Below are 16,034 nucleotides of genomic sequence, written 5' to 3'. Positions count from 1 at the left end.
AAATGCAGACACACTGTAGAGTCATTACGTTAATTGGAAGCAGAAAAGATGAAAAATATGCAACCGCCTTCGCCGGGAATTGAACCACGGACCTCTGGAATACCGGCCCAGCGTGCTACCGTGACACCACGAAGGCACGCTAGGGAAGTGGAAGAAATACCTTATATATACTCCCCTTTTTAAAAGGCGACTAGGGTTTTAGAGGACCTAATCATCAAATCCTGGGTGCGGAGAATCATCATCCCCAACCCTTTTTAGTTCGGGCGCCACTTGTAGAGTCATTAGGTTAATTGGAAGCAGAAAAGATAAAAAATATGCAACCGCCTTCGCCTGGAATCGAACAATCTGCACAAACAAAAAAAAAATTAAGAGTTTTTGTTGCATGTATAATTGATGTTAATAAAATCGGTCTTTAATAAAACCTCTGTAAGATTTTTGGGCCTTCGCGTTCATTATATGATTATAAAATTTATCTTCCGCGCACTTCAGTAAGTCAGTGCAAGAGCTACAAGATCTTTGGTGATGTTTGTTTTAAAATTGCTGTAAATTTTTTGTTTGACTTTAATCTTTTCTCATCAGATATTTACAAATATAGTTGTAAACAATAATTGGTTTAATGTAATTGATAGAACACTTCTAATTATTCATAATTATTCAAATTAAGAGAAAATTTTGTTTCAGATGTTTTAAGTAAATATTATTCAATAAACAGAAATTCCGTAGAGTATGTATATAATATACGGAGTTATAATAATATTTCTAAATTTATATTAGTAATATAAAGATTAATATTATATATCTGTTATTTTAAAATATCTCAATTTGCTATTCTGATTAGCAAATGTTCTGTAATAAATCAGAAATTTTAAGCGAGGATGGCTGAATGTGACTTACAGAAACTGCAGTTTGTCATATCATGTTCAGGCTATAATAGGACTTAACAGTGAGATAGGTTGCCTATATTATTACGAACACACGAGGGCTATCTGGGAAAAAAGGAAGCCTCTATTAAAGACTTTTAAGGAAACCTTAAAATGAAGGAAACCTGGCTAGCATTCAATGGAAAATCCACTATACTGCTAGTTTGGCTTGTAAACCATATCAAACTACCAGTTATTCGGCAGTTTTATTGCTTGCCGATGGTGGCCTTTCTGGGTATATGAACTGTTTAAATTCAGATTCTGTAGAACGACAGGAGAGCTGGGACTTGTGGCATAAAGACAAAAGCAGCTCTGAAAGAAATACAGAGATTCTGTGCTTCTTAAAATGTTATAAAGAAGTGACAAAAACCATTTATGTGAACACTGAGTTCATATTAATGTTTCTGTTCTTTTCTTCGTCAATTTCTGGTCAACGGTTAACATAACATAACATCTGAGCTTGTAGTTATCTAGAAGTATTTCTTAGGGTTACGGTTTTTGTATTTGGTTCGCTGTTTTTAGTAGAATTGAAATTAAAATTGTTTTATATCCCCGTACAATGCAGCAACGAGACTTATTTCAAGAGAAGAGAAAGCTACGCCGAAAAGTAAAAATACAGGAGCACGCGCATTTAATGGTAATAGTACTGTTTTGCTATCCAGAAAAATCGAGAAAATAGATTTTACCAGAATGTTCTCGTGCATGGTTAAAAATATATAAAAGAAGGACAGAAACATCTTAATTCAGTTGCTTACAGTAGTCGAGATTTTGCCTGAGAAGTGTTTAAAATAGTGCGGTTCTTAAACAAATTGTATGCATAACTGATTTTTGTTCGTTAGAATGAAATGAGATTAAATATTGTTGGCAATGTTTTCTCAGGTCACAAAAATGAGACATACAGACAATCTTGTAGTAGAGATATTGATTGCGTTGCGTATATAATGTTAATCTATAACGGACAGCAGTCTTGGAAAGCAGAGACAGGTTAAATATTCATTTCTGTTTCAATTCTAATTTGTGGTCACAATTCAACTTGGCACTCTAATTGTGCCTATTTTCGTAATATTTTCATTTTTGCTATAGGAAGAAAGCAGTGCAGCACCGTCTTAGCGGCAACAGAGGTAAAAGCAAATTGCGTAATTACCCAGTACGGCAGCTTATTAAAAGAAATTTTTCAGTTCAGAAAATTTTAAGTTCCAAATTAGCTGCGTCATCACTATTATGTAAAAGTCGTATAATATGGATTATTCTAAAAATGACGCAGCCCAGAAAACGTTATTACTATTTTTAGAGAGGCGAAATACTCAAACTGAAAGAAGGAATTAACGGCCTGTTGCTGATTTAAGTTATAATTTTGATTTACATATTTTTATCTTGCATATTACTCCCCTTTTCACAAACGAAAAGGCTTGGCGACAGAGAAGGTAAGGTAAAAACTATTTAAATCAAAATTACAACTTAAAGTTATTTTATCATTTTAATTTGGCTATCTCCCCATTCTGTTTTAACTGCTTAGAATAATTTTGTTGGACTGCTTCCTTCCAAATTAATCCGTTCATGTAATCATGCTGCACTGAAGTTTGCTGTCATCCAATTGCAGCTCGAGACACCAAGTCTTAAAATACTGTTGTTACTCACGCGCACCCACTTTTTTCCCCCGCTCCGCTTGCTGCTGGCAACTTGTGCTTTTCGCTTTGCTTTGTCCACTGTTTCAAAATACGTAAGATACACAAAATTGATAGGTGCATTTTGCATCCAATAATGATGTGTGGTGAAATTATGCGTGGTGCAATAATGATGTTTGGTGCAATTATACGTGGTGCAATAATGATGTGTGGTTCAATAATGATGCGTCTGCAAGAATATAAACCTCAAAAATTAAGTGTCAAGAAATAAAATTATATGTCTTGTTATTAACGCCACGTCTGCAAGTTTTTTTTCCTCCGTTATGTTATCATTATGTATCTATGCATTAAAGCTTTTCCAAGTAATTACAGATAAACATCTTATCTCTAACAGCTATCTAATCTTCAAGTTATCTATAAGAGTTATTAATCTGCAGAAATCGTGAGATTCCTATGAAGTACTTTTGGCACTTTTATAAGTTTGGTCAGATACGGTATGAAATAATTATTATAATTACTTTTTATTTGAGCAATGGTGGCTTTTTGATGAATATAGAGTAAAAGTTAATAGCGAATTAAAACAGTTAATAGTTCGGGGAATTTAACTTACATTTGGCATTAATATAAAATAGAAGTTTAATATATAAGAGATGTTGCTATTGGAAGAAATTTACTTACTTTGATTATAGATATCTGAATTATTTCAAATTCCGTTGCGTCATTTTTTCTTCTGTGTACCAATTTTTGATAATCGATATCTTTTTGTAATCAATAAAAGCAAACATCTTATTGCCAAGTGATTGATAAGAAATAAACACAAACCGCATTCATGCAAAAAACATAAGATAACAAAGATATGAGAAGCTTTATCGAATTCTCGTTACTGTACCTGTAAACTAGCAACATATTAGAAAGTCAGCCCGATTTGTGGTCGCCCATGCGAACGATTTTTCGAAACGCTATTAACGCTGTAATCAGGAAATTTGAACCGACTTCCTTCGCATCAATTTATACGCTGGGTTTCTTTACGTTTTTTTATCTTCTCGGTCTTCACTGTCTTATTATTTGCGTGTCAGTTAAGTATTTGGAGGCCCGGTGGCGCAGTGGCTAGCGGATCGCGCAGCAGCACCACAGGTCCGGGATTCGACTCCCGGACTGGGCAAGGTCGACTCAGCCTTTCATCCCTTAATTTCCACCACTTCGGTCGATAAAACAGTACCAGGTTCGCTTGGGGACTAAAAACTAGGAGTCCTGTGACAAGCTGACCACTTGTTCAGGGCATATGTTTACGCACCTCGGGCCCACGGTCAAGAAAGCAGATTTTCGGGCACTATGCCACTGAGTTTAGTAGTTACGTATTTGAGTGAATGTTTGTGCTTACAAAAATCTGACTTCTGTGTTCTCAAAGGTATTCAGACTGCAGATATCAAAAGTACGTACTATGTATTATTATATGAATGAAAAGGTTCCTTGTCATTTATTTCGGTAAACTTCATATATTCAACGGAAGTTCTTCCACCATTTTTTTACTTAAATACCGCGATCTGAAATTTTGCAAAGAACTCAGATTAAAAGTATTTCCAGTAAAGAATTTTAGTATAACACATTAATTGTTAAAATACTCAGAACTACGCTTCTAAACTGCAAATTTATGTGTTAATTTGCAAACTAAATTTTGATTTTTTTCTAAGACTGCGTACGTAAGTTGAGGATATGCTCCAAAAGATATTTATCAATAATCGGATTACCGTAACCAGTTTATTTCTACAGATACTTCTGTGTAATATGCACAAGTTAATAATTCACAACAATAGGATTACTACTTTAAACTTTTGAAGGACACTTTAAGGACAGACAGAACCGTAGTGGAATGTTAGCAGATTATGAAGTTAAGTATTCAGCTACCAAATGTAGAAATATAAAGTTTCAAATTGGATAATTTTACTTAAGTTATTAACATAATTTTGCTTATCTCTAAGAGTAATACAAGTTGCATTCCAAAATTTATGTAGCAAAATAGCAGTGTAATAGAATAAATAAACTAATTTTATGTTTTTATCTAATGAAATTTAACTACTATACGACCTTCGAAATCGACTATTAGAGAATCCGATGTATAAAATGCTTTGAAATGCTTACACGGAACATCTTACTAATTAGAATTTCTTCAGCGGGAAATGGTCTAGGAGAGAGGAGACAATTCCTGCTATCATTCGGTAGCCACCAGGAGTCTCCACTTTCCGTCACCGTCACTTGCAGGAAATGGTTATAAAAATTTTAATTTGGTACACCTTTGGAAAAGTACTAAGTACACAAAATTGTTATATTCTAAAGGCCTAACTTATCTGATTCATTTTCTGAGCTAGAACGATTGCCTACGACTAATTATTCAAAAGATATTTAATCGAGTCATATTTACACGCATTCTATAAAAGTTTGTACATCAGTGTTAAGCGCGGGGGGGGGGGGGTGTTGCATTAGAACGAAAGGACAACTGAAAATCACCAGATTGAAATTAAAAATTGTTTTAACTCCATTACAGAGAAAATAGGTATTTTTAAAATTTAAACTTGACAGTATAAATTTTAAAAATACCTAATGTTTTAATTTTATCTTTATGTTTAAAATAAAATTTAAAAACTAAATATACTAAAAATATAAATAAATTAAATATTATTAAAGAACCTCAAAAGTCTTCAATGACTATAGTTAATTTTTCTGTCACTTGGAAATAATTAAATTTTGCAAATAAGATTTTTAACCTTTCAAATATGTCTATATTCCAAAGAAAGCTCTAGAATTTTTTTAAAGCTTTTAATGATTTCTTTCTTTTTAATTTTTGCCAGCCAAATTAAAACTGATTTGAAACATATTTCTTTTCTTCTACTATTATTGCAACGAAACTATTGAAACATAACGCCGTTCTCCGTTTCCTGGAGATGTAGTATCCACTAGTTCCTCATATTTTTCTCGCTTTAAACTGTAATTTTAGCATAAACAATGAATAATTATACTCCAAAACAGCGAAAAATGGCATATTTCTAAAAAGCTGAAATAGCAATTAAGAGAAAAAAGGTACCATGTATGAATAGCGTCCATTGACGGACGTTACGCATGAGTGCGGAATGGTATGAAACTGGCAGAGTAACGGAAAGCCATTGTCATGGCTATTTCAGCAGCTGATGCAATTCGCTCTCGGCCTTGAGGCTCGACTTTCGTCGAAGCTAACGTTTACCTGTGGGAGGTATGTTTAGAAGAATAAAGTACTGTTTGTATTTAAGGAGAACTGACGTTTCTTGTTTTACAAACCTCCTCCTCTCTTAAGTAGCTACTCGAAATGTGTAAGCCCGCCGTTTGAATGAGGTAAGCTTTTTATATGTACCTGGCTGAAGGTCAAAGCAGTAGGTACTACTTCATGAATCACTTGTTTACGATGGAGGTAATTGTTGTAAATTATAGGCCTTTCATACATTTCAAGAGGAAAAGAGTAATAGACAAAGACAGAAAAACGAATAAAAAGTATATTAACAGTTTAGACTGTCTCATTAAGTAGTACAAAAAATTAAGTATTTATTTTTTCTTCTTCTACAATCTTGCTTGGACCTAAATTTAAATATGATCTACTACAGAATAAAAATTTCAATTAGTAAAAATGCCCATTGTATTTAAATTAGATAAAAGGAAGTTCCATAAATTTCTGAACAAAATTAGCTGCCATGCGCCTAATAAATTTTTAAACTGAAAGTAAATCAGCTTACGAGACACTGAGTAACAATTATTATTTTAACGAGCTTGAAATATTTAATGATCTAAGAAGCAGTATTTGTAGTTACTCTAAATTGAGTTTCATATCTTGTATCGTAACTATGCTTGAGTTTCCTGCACAATAAAAATGCGAAAGTGATATGATTAAGTTAATTCATTAATAAATTCTTTCACGAGTAAACCTTTATGAGAAAAACTCAGAAATATCTTTACACGTAAAGTTGTCGAATTTTATGTGTTTCAGTAATTAAAGCTTAATTAATAATTAAGCTAATGTATTAATTGATGCTTTTATCCTGTAGTAATCAGAAAAAATCTTTTTACAAATCTCTTTCCACTAAGAGTACTGAGAAAGCATTCATAAAATTTTGCCTGAAAAATTTCATATCTAGTAGTTATATGGGGACTTACGTATTACCCCGTCGACCGTGAAATTGTCGCCAAGCAGTATGACTTGGCGGTAATTATGGATAAGTGCGATGTAACAACACACTCATAACATCTGCGTTTTCCTTTGATTTCCCCCCGACTGATACTGGATAAGCCACTTTTTGTTTTTATAAGAAAGAATATTTTTTTCCACCGGCGGGAACTTAGCCGACTTAGGTTTGACAGCCATTAAGTAATGACCACTTTACTGTAGAAGTACCTAATAGGTGGGCCACCGTTACTTCCTATGAAGGGACGGACAATTACGACTATGCTTTCTCTGGGATTCGAACCCAGGCTTTTCGGTATTGTCCTCTGTACCTAAGGCACTTACCGTCTGGGAGGCATCAGCAAAGATATAAATGAGCTGTTATTGATATATTTTTCTTGCATTTTGAAAAAAAAAAAAGTATTTTAAAATTTGGAGCCTGCCTCCTAAAGAAGAGCAAGCCGTGAATTATTTCTTATACGCATGGGAGCCTACCATTAAAAAAATTGTACATTAATGAACACGATACGGTCAGCTGAATATAGCGGACAAAACAATAAAAAACTGGAATAACTAATTTGCAGAAAGTTTGCACTTATTACATTCTAAGCAGAACTTTCAGTAAAACTAGAAAGCCTAACAATATAGTTGAAATCAACGAAAGCCTTTTTACGAAGTGTACTATCACAAAGTGTGTCAAAAAAGTGGCTTTTAAATAAAGAGGAATCAATTCCTTCAGAATTCAGGAGAAACCTTTTGCGGCAGCTTTGGCGAGATATCCGCAAACTTTTATGGTTCGATGATAGCTAACATTCGCGTCCAACGGGTTAATACGTAAGTACCGTTTCATGTTATTTAAGAATAGTTTTCCCCATGTGGAAGGTGAATAGCAGATACGTTTGTAAAAGTATCCCTCTTTCTTAAAACAGCCCACCAGCGGCCGAGCGGTAAAGTCGCTGAACACTGGTAGTTCGGTCCGAGGTTCGAATCCCGCGAACGGGCTGGCTGCATGGGCGTTTTCGTGGTTTTCCCCATGTGGAACGTGTATACGAGCCAGTTTCCCTTAGAAAGTCCTCCACGAAAGGCATCCCTCCCCTTAGGCAGATAGCCCTAGTGTGCTTTGCCATAATTAAATACACCACACACTACACCACACTTTCTTAAAACAGGTAACTTACGCATACTTGGCCTAAGCATTTCTTTTTTTTTAATCTAGTCTTAAATAACTAGGCCGTCCAACCAGTACTTAAAGAAGTAAAACTGGTAATCACTTTATTTGAATACTCTGTTTAAATTACATATTATTCCATTTCATTTTTAATATGTTGCTTTATTCTTATTGCAGCCATCCCACATCATGTTCTTCCATCGCAGAAATTATGTCTGTGCTCTTTTTCCACACTATGCGGTACAAGATATCGAATCCCAAAGATCCCGCTAGTGATCGTTTGATTCTATCGAAAGTAAGTTTATAAAATGGAATAAATAAATTAATATATATTTTTATGAATACTTTAAGCGAATTATTCATGCATTTGTTCCTCAGGTGTTTGTTTCCATACTGTTTGTTTCTATGCTGTTCTATTTCAGGTCTGTTGTGTAAAGTAACATCATCGATTACTTTAGAGTCATGCATTTCTTCATTTACTTCATTTTCATCAGAATAGATAACAGTGGTAATCTATAAAAAAAACTGAATTCGACCAGTTTTAAATTCCTTAATTTTACATATAGTTTGAATAAATATTATTGACAGATGCGATCCATGAAAGACCACTCAGAATCTGGCAATTCTCAAGAAAAAAATCTGCAGTATCCAAAGTGATTCGGAGTTAGTAGAAGGCTCACCAATGGCCAAGGGGTAAGATCACTGAACGTTGCTAATTTGACACAGGTTCAAATCCAGAAGAAGGGGCTAGCTACATAGGAGGTTTGAAATTTTTTCTCACATACAACATAAAGAAGAGCCAGTTTCCATCACAAAGTCCTCCGCGAGGACTTCCCTTCTTTAGACGTTATAACCCTTGTATACTTTGCCATAATTTAAATAATCTAATTAATAGAAACTTTTAAAGATAAGGTACTGTAGTGATTGATTAATCGCTCTGTGCAAAGGAGATTGAATTAGTCGCAGTATCAGTTGATTGTGTGGCAAAATATTTTTAACCTTTTGCCGCTCGAATACATGTTTTATTTTATTAAGTAGAAGAGAAGAGGTAAGTCGTAGTAGAGGAAAGGGTGTGGTTAATTCATAGAATTACGGCAAAGCACACAAAGACTAAGAGATATGACTTGATAGGATATTTTTAAAAGAAAGAAGTTTTTATATGGGGCGAATTCCGAAAAAACGTATGCCGATAACTCTCTCGCAAGGAAACATAATCCTATATATACTATCACTATTCAGGCAGTTTTTATCCGCTCGGTCATTCGTGGACCATTTTATGAAGTTCGGAAAAGTGCCATGCATCTTTTAAATACATGTTTTACCAGTTCTCGTATAATAACTATGGTTCGGCTAAATACATTTCAAGTGATATAGCAAAATTTATGAGGATAACATTTCCTTGATTAATTTCTATCTGCTGAGATAGGACCACTGAATACTGGTTCCCGGATTCAGTTCTATGCAAACGAACTAGATGTAGGGAATTTTCAGAACTTTCTCCTTATGTAACGTAGACACAAATTCATTTCCCAAAACGGCCCACCAGCGGCCGAGCGGTAAAAGTAGCTGAACACTGGTAGTTCGGTCCGAGGTTCGAATCCCGCTAACGGGCTGGCTGCAGGGGTGTTTTCGTGGTTTTCCCCATGTGTAACGTGTATACGAGCCAGTTTCCCTTTGAAAGTCCTCCACGAAGGCATCCCTCCCCTTAGGCAGATAGCCCTAGTGAGCTTTGCCATAATTAAATACACACACACCATTTCCCAAAACACAAAATCGTCTGGAGGTTTGGATGACTGACATTATGTAATTACACATAACAACGCACACAGCGGGCTAGAATTTCTTTGGTTATTAGAGGCATTAGAAGCTCTTGCGCCCAGCCGTGCGTTCGAATCGTAGTTTTGTTTTCATCTTTTCCCTATGTCTTGAACATTTAATGAAAGACGATTTGTACTGAATCCTTTTTGTATCTGAAAACGCTTCCGAAGGTTTTAACTGAGAATCACAGACAACATTTTAACAACTATCGGCAAAGGATGTTAACAAGCTCGAAACCGGCATTGGATACATTTCTGTTAATGAGTCGCCAGTTTCCAAATTTATGCCAAGCGCTAAATGCCATAGCCTGTTTATATCTCGTCATGAATACCTATGCGCTGTTTAGTGTGTGTAAGATGTGCGTAAGATGTGCGTAAGACAGTGTGTGTTTCCAAATTTGTGTTAATTATTTGATGATTTGCTTAAAACAAAAAATTTGAGAATTTTTAGAAATTTGGTCTCATTCACAGTTTCGGCATGAGCCAAGTGAAGCCTTATTAACAAAAAATAAATAAATAAATAAATGCTGTGTATTATCTAGAAACAAAAGAATTCATCTTTTGTGTCAGGCTATAAATTTCTATCATGAATTTATTATTAATATCAAAATTTATATAAATATTTGTAGTTAAGAAGAAACTGAAATAAAAATTTATTTGTTTTTACAGTTCAATTATTTCAGTTGAGAGAAAATAATTTTTGGTTCAGGTGTAGGACCAGTAACCAAGAATTTTTTCGCCTTTTTGAAACGTACGTTAACCGCACTATTTTCAAAATAATTTTATAAGATTTGTAGTTTTATTTTGCTGTGAAAAACTAAAAACTATGAAGAGGAACGAAAATCGCTTTCTAGAGAGAGTTTAGCAATCTGCACTGTGTTTCTCATTAAGGCTTCTCAAACCAATGACCCTTTAGCTCTTTTAATATCGTCTTCTACTATAGCGAATCAAGCGACGTAAAACACAGCCAAAAAATAAGAAAACGTCATTAATTCAGTCTGCGATTAGTTTTAGACAGAACAATATCTCAGAACGCTCTAAGGTCCTCGACTAGGCAGACTGTTGTGGCTAGCAAGAAGGCATTGTCCGGCTAACAATCTCGTATAAGAAGGACAATGTCTTTACTTACAAAATATTTGTTTCCATGCATTAAATATAATTTCCAGTTGTTGTTATTATACTGTTAATAGAGCTTCTCGTAGATTTATAATAAATATGTTTTTTCTCTGTATACAGTAAGTAATATGCAATCTAACTCAGGTACCAATCATTACATGGAGTCGTCCATCAGCCCATCGTCTCATCCGGAAGAAAAATGGAAGATAAAACAAGAAATGTTTTCTGGAATACAAGAATCAATCCGGAGAAAGAAAATATTAGATCAAGGTTTTATTAAGCGATATTCTCCGCGATTTTTCTCCTCATATGCATCATTATCCCAAGAAGTTTGGCGCGCAAATAACTATTTTCATTTTGCCTATTGTTCGATTTGTTTTACGATGCTGTAAGTGTTTATTGGTAAAATATTTATAGAAGCCTTTTCATATCAATATTTGGATTAATTCGTTTTTACTTTCAATCAAGAGTAAAATCGCTTAAGTACGCGCAATTCCTACATATTCCTCCTATACATAAATGTATACATCCAACTGTACAAACTGATCTCAATCTTCACACGCAAATATGAGCGTGTCTACTATTAAAGGGTGGCAGGGGAGTTGAGTCTTGTGAAAAAAGGGCTTTTTCAGCCGACAGTCGATTCAACAATTCGTTTGTGCTCCGCTGTCGCAAAAAATGTTGGACGATACTCCGAAAGCAAATGCCAGTGTGCTGCCTAACTTCTTTAAATACCGTGTCGTTAAAACTCTACTTGATTAATAGTTTCACTTTCACTGTGGGCCGTTATCGTACCTTATTAATTCGTTGCCACAATGATCAGTTCAGATAATGTTCATGAGTTTTCTCAAATAGTAATTAAATAGATGTAAATTTATCTCCTGATCACATTTCTGTCATATAGTACTGTCTTGAAACAACCAACAAGATTAGTGACCTGAAAATACAGTCTTTCTTTGCCTTCATGCAAATTATCCCTCTTTGGAATTCGTTCGTTTTTAGCAGCACCCTTTATATTAATAAAAGTAATTAATGCTGGACATAAACAATGCTTTTTCCGTATAGTAGTTTTTGCATTATCTAATGGTACTTCTTTAAAAGCCACGCTTTCATTCATAGTGGCAATGATAATAAAAATATTTCTTCTCCGATTCACTACTTATAATCATTGGGATGCCATCCTTTGTGAAAAAATTTCTGTCTTAAACATTTGTGCGAGAGGCTATAACTTTTATTTTTCTGTGTTTTTACGCCCCAAAATTCTTAAGTTAATTATGAAATAAATTTCAAAACCTGATTAAACTTTTTTTTTTTCTAAATTACTGAAATTTAGACTTCTATTCATTATTTATGTTTATAGGGTCATGCTGCGCCAATATTGTATGCAGCATGGGCAGAAGCTGGTTTATTCTCTGTGGATGATTTACTGAATCTGAGAAAAGTGGATTCCGACTTGGAAGGTCATCCTACACCGGTATGTTAAATATTATTATATTTTAATTACTTTTATCTTTTGTGCAAATTTAGAAATTCTTTAAAAGCTGTATTATTAGTTATTTATATATCAATATTTTTAATCCTTAATTATTCAAATTACAAAGGCTGCTAAAAAATTAAAATCAAGAAATCAAAGTTGACGGAGATCCTGCCAGATTGCACCATTTGTTCCTGCGGAATTTTAAGCCGCACTTCTACCTGCAGCTCTTACAATAAAACATTCGTTAGTCTCTGTGCGATCCCACTAAATAATCGACGCTGCCGAAGTGATCGACTCGTTTCGTTCTTTGCGCTTTGTAAAAACGTTTTCTTTGACTTCTGTTTTGTTAGGCCCTCTGTTTAGAACGTTCGTGAGTACAAACTTAAAGTTTAAGATTGTTCCAATCTGTTACTGTTTTGTCAGCCATATCCATCTATTCTCTATTCAACGAATGTTAATTCTCTCAACCAGTAATAAATGAACCGAAGTGTGGTCACATGTGATTCGTGCAAAACATATACACCAATAGCTGTTAATTTATATCCTTATTCATAAAAAACAAAAGATGGATTATCAAGAATCGGTCAGGCTTACATCAAACGAAGGCGCAAATATTATAAGTGTGTCGTGATATCTCGCTTATCCGAAACTGGTGCTGAGTCTCGCTGCTTGAAGACAGCTTCATGGTCGACTGGATAATCCGTAAGTACCGTACAATGTTTAATATGTGCAGTGCCAAGGCCGCTCGCAAGAATAACAATTTCGTTCTCTCTATGCTCACAGCGATTTGATTTCACTTAAAAACATCAGAGAATAGCATAATTTAGGCACTGTGCCCATTAAACGTTACATAGATTATAATCGCACAACGCAATATAAATAGATAACCACATTTGATAACTAGCCCCCTGTCAACAGAAAAATGACGAAGATCTTTCTGCTACGGATATCAGCAAAGTTACCTTTCATTTAGCTGTTCAATATTTAGTTTTAGTTTATGTTTTCAAATTTTGGAAAGGGGAGAATGAAATTCTAGCACTGACGAAAGGGGTGCATGGAGCAAAAAAGATCGAGAATTCCTGTTTTATACAGTTAACCATAGTACATCTTTAAATATACTCGATTTGAAATTTACGTGATAATATTTAAATCATGACCTTTTTGTAGTTAGCAATTGTAAATATGTCAATCTTTGTTATTTATATATCTCCGATGACAAAAAATAAAACAGCGTATTGCCACAAAAATGATTTCGTGATGCATGATGCATCGAAACTAATAGTATGATAAATCGCCAAATATAGTTTTCTTATCATGAAACACAGTTAAGGAAAAAAAATTCCATTACAAGTCCTTTAAACTATTTTTTTCTCTTGTAAAATTTCTGTTAACACGGGTTTTCTATAAAGCAATACTTAGTTACAATTTATAAATTAAATTTATGTGTTTAAATCATATTGCTTCTTTTTCCATATGGTTGTTAAGTTAATGACTTTTGATTTGGGCCCTCGAGTGTTCGCGATTAGGTCTACTACGTCAGCTCGGGTTTGAAACCCAGCGGACGGGCTAGTTGCTTGAGTCTTTTCACGATTTTGACATATGCAACCAGAAAATGATTTAATTCCCCTGACAGAGTCCTCCACAAAGGCATCTCTTGCCTTAAATATATAGTTGTACTTAAAGGTTCTTGTTGTACTTGTATGTTCATTAATCAAACAAAAAAAAATTTAGACTGGCGTCCTATACCGAAATTTGCATAAATTATATTTCATGATTTATCACTTATGCCCGGCCAGCACTTAAGTTCCGAAACTAATTTACTGATGTACTGTAACTGTTAGCATAATGAAAGATTCCACTGATATCACAGTTTGCAGACACAGGAAAATTTTCTAAGCACGAGTTATAACTTTAAATCTTCTTCTAACACAATAAATTTCTTCATTTTCTACACCAACGGACTCTAACACTAAAAATAATATAGTAGTTTCATTCCGATAAACATTCGAATGTCATATCATCTAATTTCTAAATACACACGCGAAGTTTTGTGTCGTTTTAAGATGGATCCCTAGCTCAAGCTTAGAGTCGCTTTTGAAGCCACCTATAATTCTCAAGCTGAATAAATATTTATTGATTCACTGTAATTTATTTTTTTATATAGCTTCTGATTAGCTAAGACATAAAAGATAACTGAATTTTTTTATTGTTTTCCTAAATCTTTGTTTAACTGTATCATAATATTGGCACTTAGTATGCTGGCAAATCAATGCTATCTGCCTAAGGGATGGGATGTATTCGCGGAGGACTTTACAAAGGAAACTAGTTCGTATACACGTTACACATGAATGCTATATGTCATCGAAATAAGTAATTCTTGAGCACAACTGATCTCAAGACTATTGAAGTGTTAAAAAGTTCCTGTTATTTTTATGAACTACTTTGTAGTAACTTGTCTTTTTAACAATTTAAGTTCCAACACCTAAACGATTTTTTTTCTGCAGTAATAAAGAAATTCGGTTTAGAATTAAAAAAATTCTGTTTATCAATTAAAAATATGTTCTCCAGAAAGAAACTCTCACAGCTGTCTTGAAGTGCTCTAACCAATCAGCATTTGCCGGTTTCATATTTTTTAAAAATACCAATTTACTCCAAGATGTTAATTAGTTTTTAAAAAGATGTTTTGGTAGAGAAGACCTTTTAAATGAAAGTAGAGAAGTCCAATATTATATTGAGACATGCAGGGAAAGAAGACACCTCCTTTTAACACTTCTAATCTTTCACTGTTTTATGTGCTCAGTCTGAGTACATTTGGAAAAGAGATAAATATTAGGATACGTTTAGAAAATGTTATTATTCAATAATATTTCTCTTCACAGCGTCTAAATTTTGTCGATGTGGCTACTGGTTCTCTGGGGCAAGGCCTGAGTTATGCAGCTGGAATGGCATATGTTGGAAAATACATAGATAAAGCTAGGTAAGTATAATAATTTTATTATTTATTTGTATAATCAGATTTTAAGGCGTAATACTAAAAGAATAAAAATTCTTTTGTAACAAGCACCGGCACCTGGAAGCTCGAATTTTTAATTTCGAATTTGTGTTGTTATCTGTTCATATTTTATAAAATCTAACGAATTTTTGATTAACAAACTCAAAGATTTCAAATTGAGCAGTGACAATACTGTATGGAATGAAACATTTTTATCTCCAGCGAGATAGACTGATTATCAAAAATTCTAAAGATATGTTGTTTTTAAATATTTTTAGCACAAACTCTCACGAAATTGTTCTTGAAACGTGTATGTGTGTGTAAAAGGGAAACGAAATTCTGCTGGGCGTAATATAAAATTTGAAAGCTTTCAGACTTTTTGGGGGGCAGAAGATGCCCCCTTTTTTGGCAAAAGGTTAATTATTAACACTGTAAGATTTTTACAACAAAGTCAGGTCAGTGGTTATCTCAAGCGGCGCTAGACACCTGGTTAACGGGCTTGGAAATTATACAAGCATTGTTTTTCTCATAAGGTTGAATTTCTTTGGTTGGTTTCTCATAAGGTTGAATTCTTTCGCTCATAAGGTTTTTCTCATAAGGTTGAACTTTGGAATAAATGACGGAAACAACAAAACTCATTATGTTTGTTAAGACTGAAACTCAGGAAGATCTATGGATATCTAGTCGTTTTTCTAAAGGCTTTTTCTGAGCGTTAAGAGAAGATTGAGAAAGGTTC

At 34.1% G+C, this 16,034-nt stretch overlaps 1 protein-coding gene across 4 annotated transcripts in view; it reads left to right on the top strand.

The window, feature by feature from the left end:
* LOC118203459 (transketolase-like) overlaps nucleotides 1-16,034 on the top strand; it is a 97,861-nt gene that overhangs the window by 57,905 nt on the left and 23,922 nt on the right. For 2 of the 4 annotated variants that reach the window (XM_085817278.1, XM_035375763.2), the window contains exons 2-4: nucleotides 8,074-8,191; nucleotides 12,190-12,303; nucleotides 15,186-15,283. In XM_085817278.1, the coding sequence (XP_085673404.1) occupies nucleotides 8,108-8,191; nucleotides 12,190-12,303; nucleotides 15,186-15,283 (296 nt within the window). In that variant the 5' untranslated portion in view covers nucleotides 8,074-8,107. Of the gene's footprint in view, nucleotides 1-3,687; nucleotides 3,978-5,771; nucleotides 5,909-8,073; nucleotides 8,192-12,189; nucleotides 12,304-15,185; nucleotides 15,284-16,034 lie in introns of those variants that run through there. The other 2 variants (XM_085817277.1, XM_085817276.1) reach the window with 2 other exon arrangements.

This window comes from Stegodyphus dumicola, chromosome 5, assembly GCF_044657685.1.
Source record: "Stegodyphus dumicola isolate Sdum_Otavi_A_Nest chromosome 5, ASM4465768v1".
In the NCBI taxonomy this organism is placed as follows: domain Eukaryota; kingdom Metazoa; phylum Arthropoda; class Arachnida; order Araneae; family Eresidae; genus Stegodyphus; species Stegodyphus dumicola.
The sequence above is the reverse complement of the archived record's forward strand: the minus strand, read 5'-3'. Positions and strand labels throughout refer to the sequence as shown.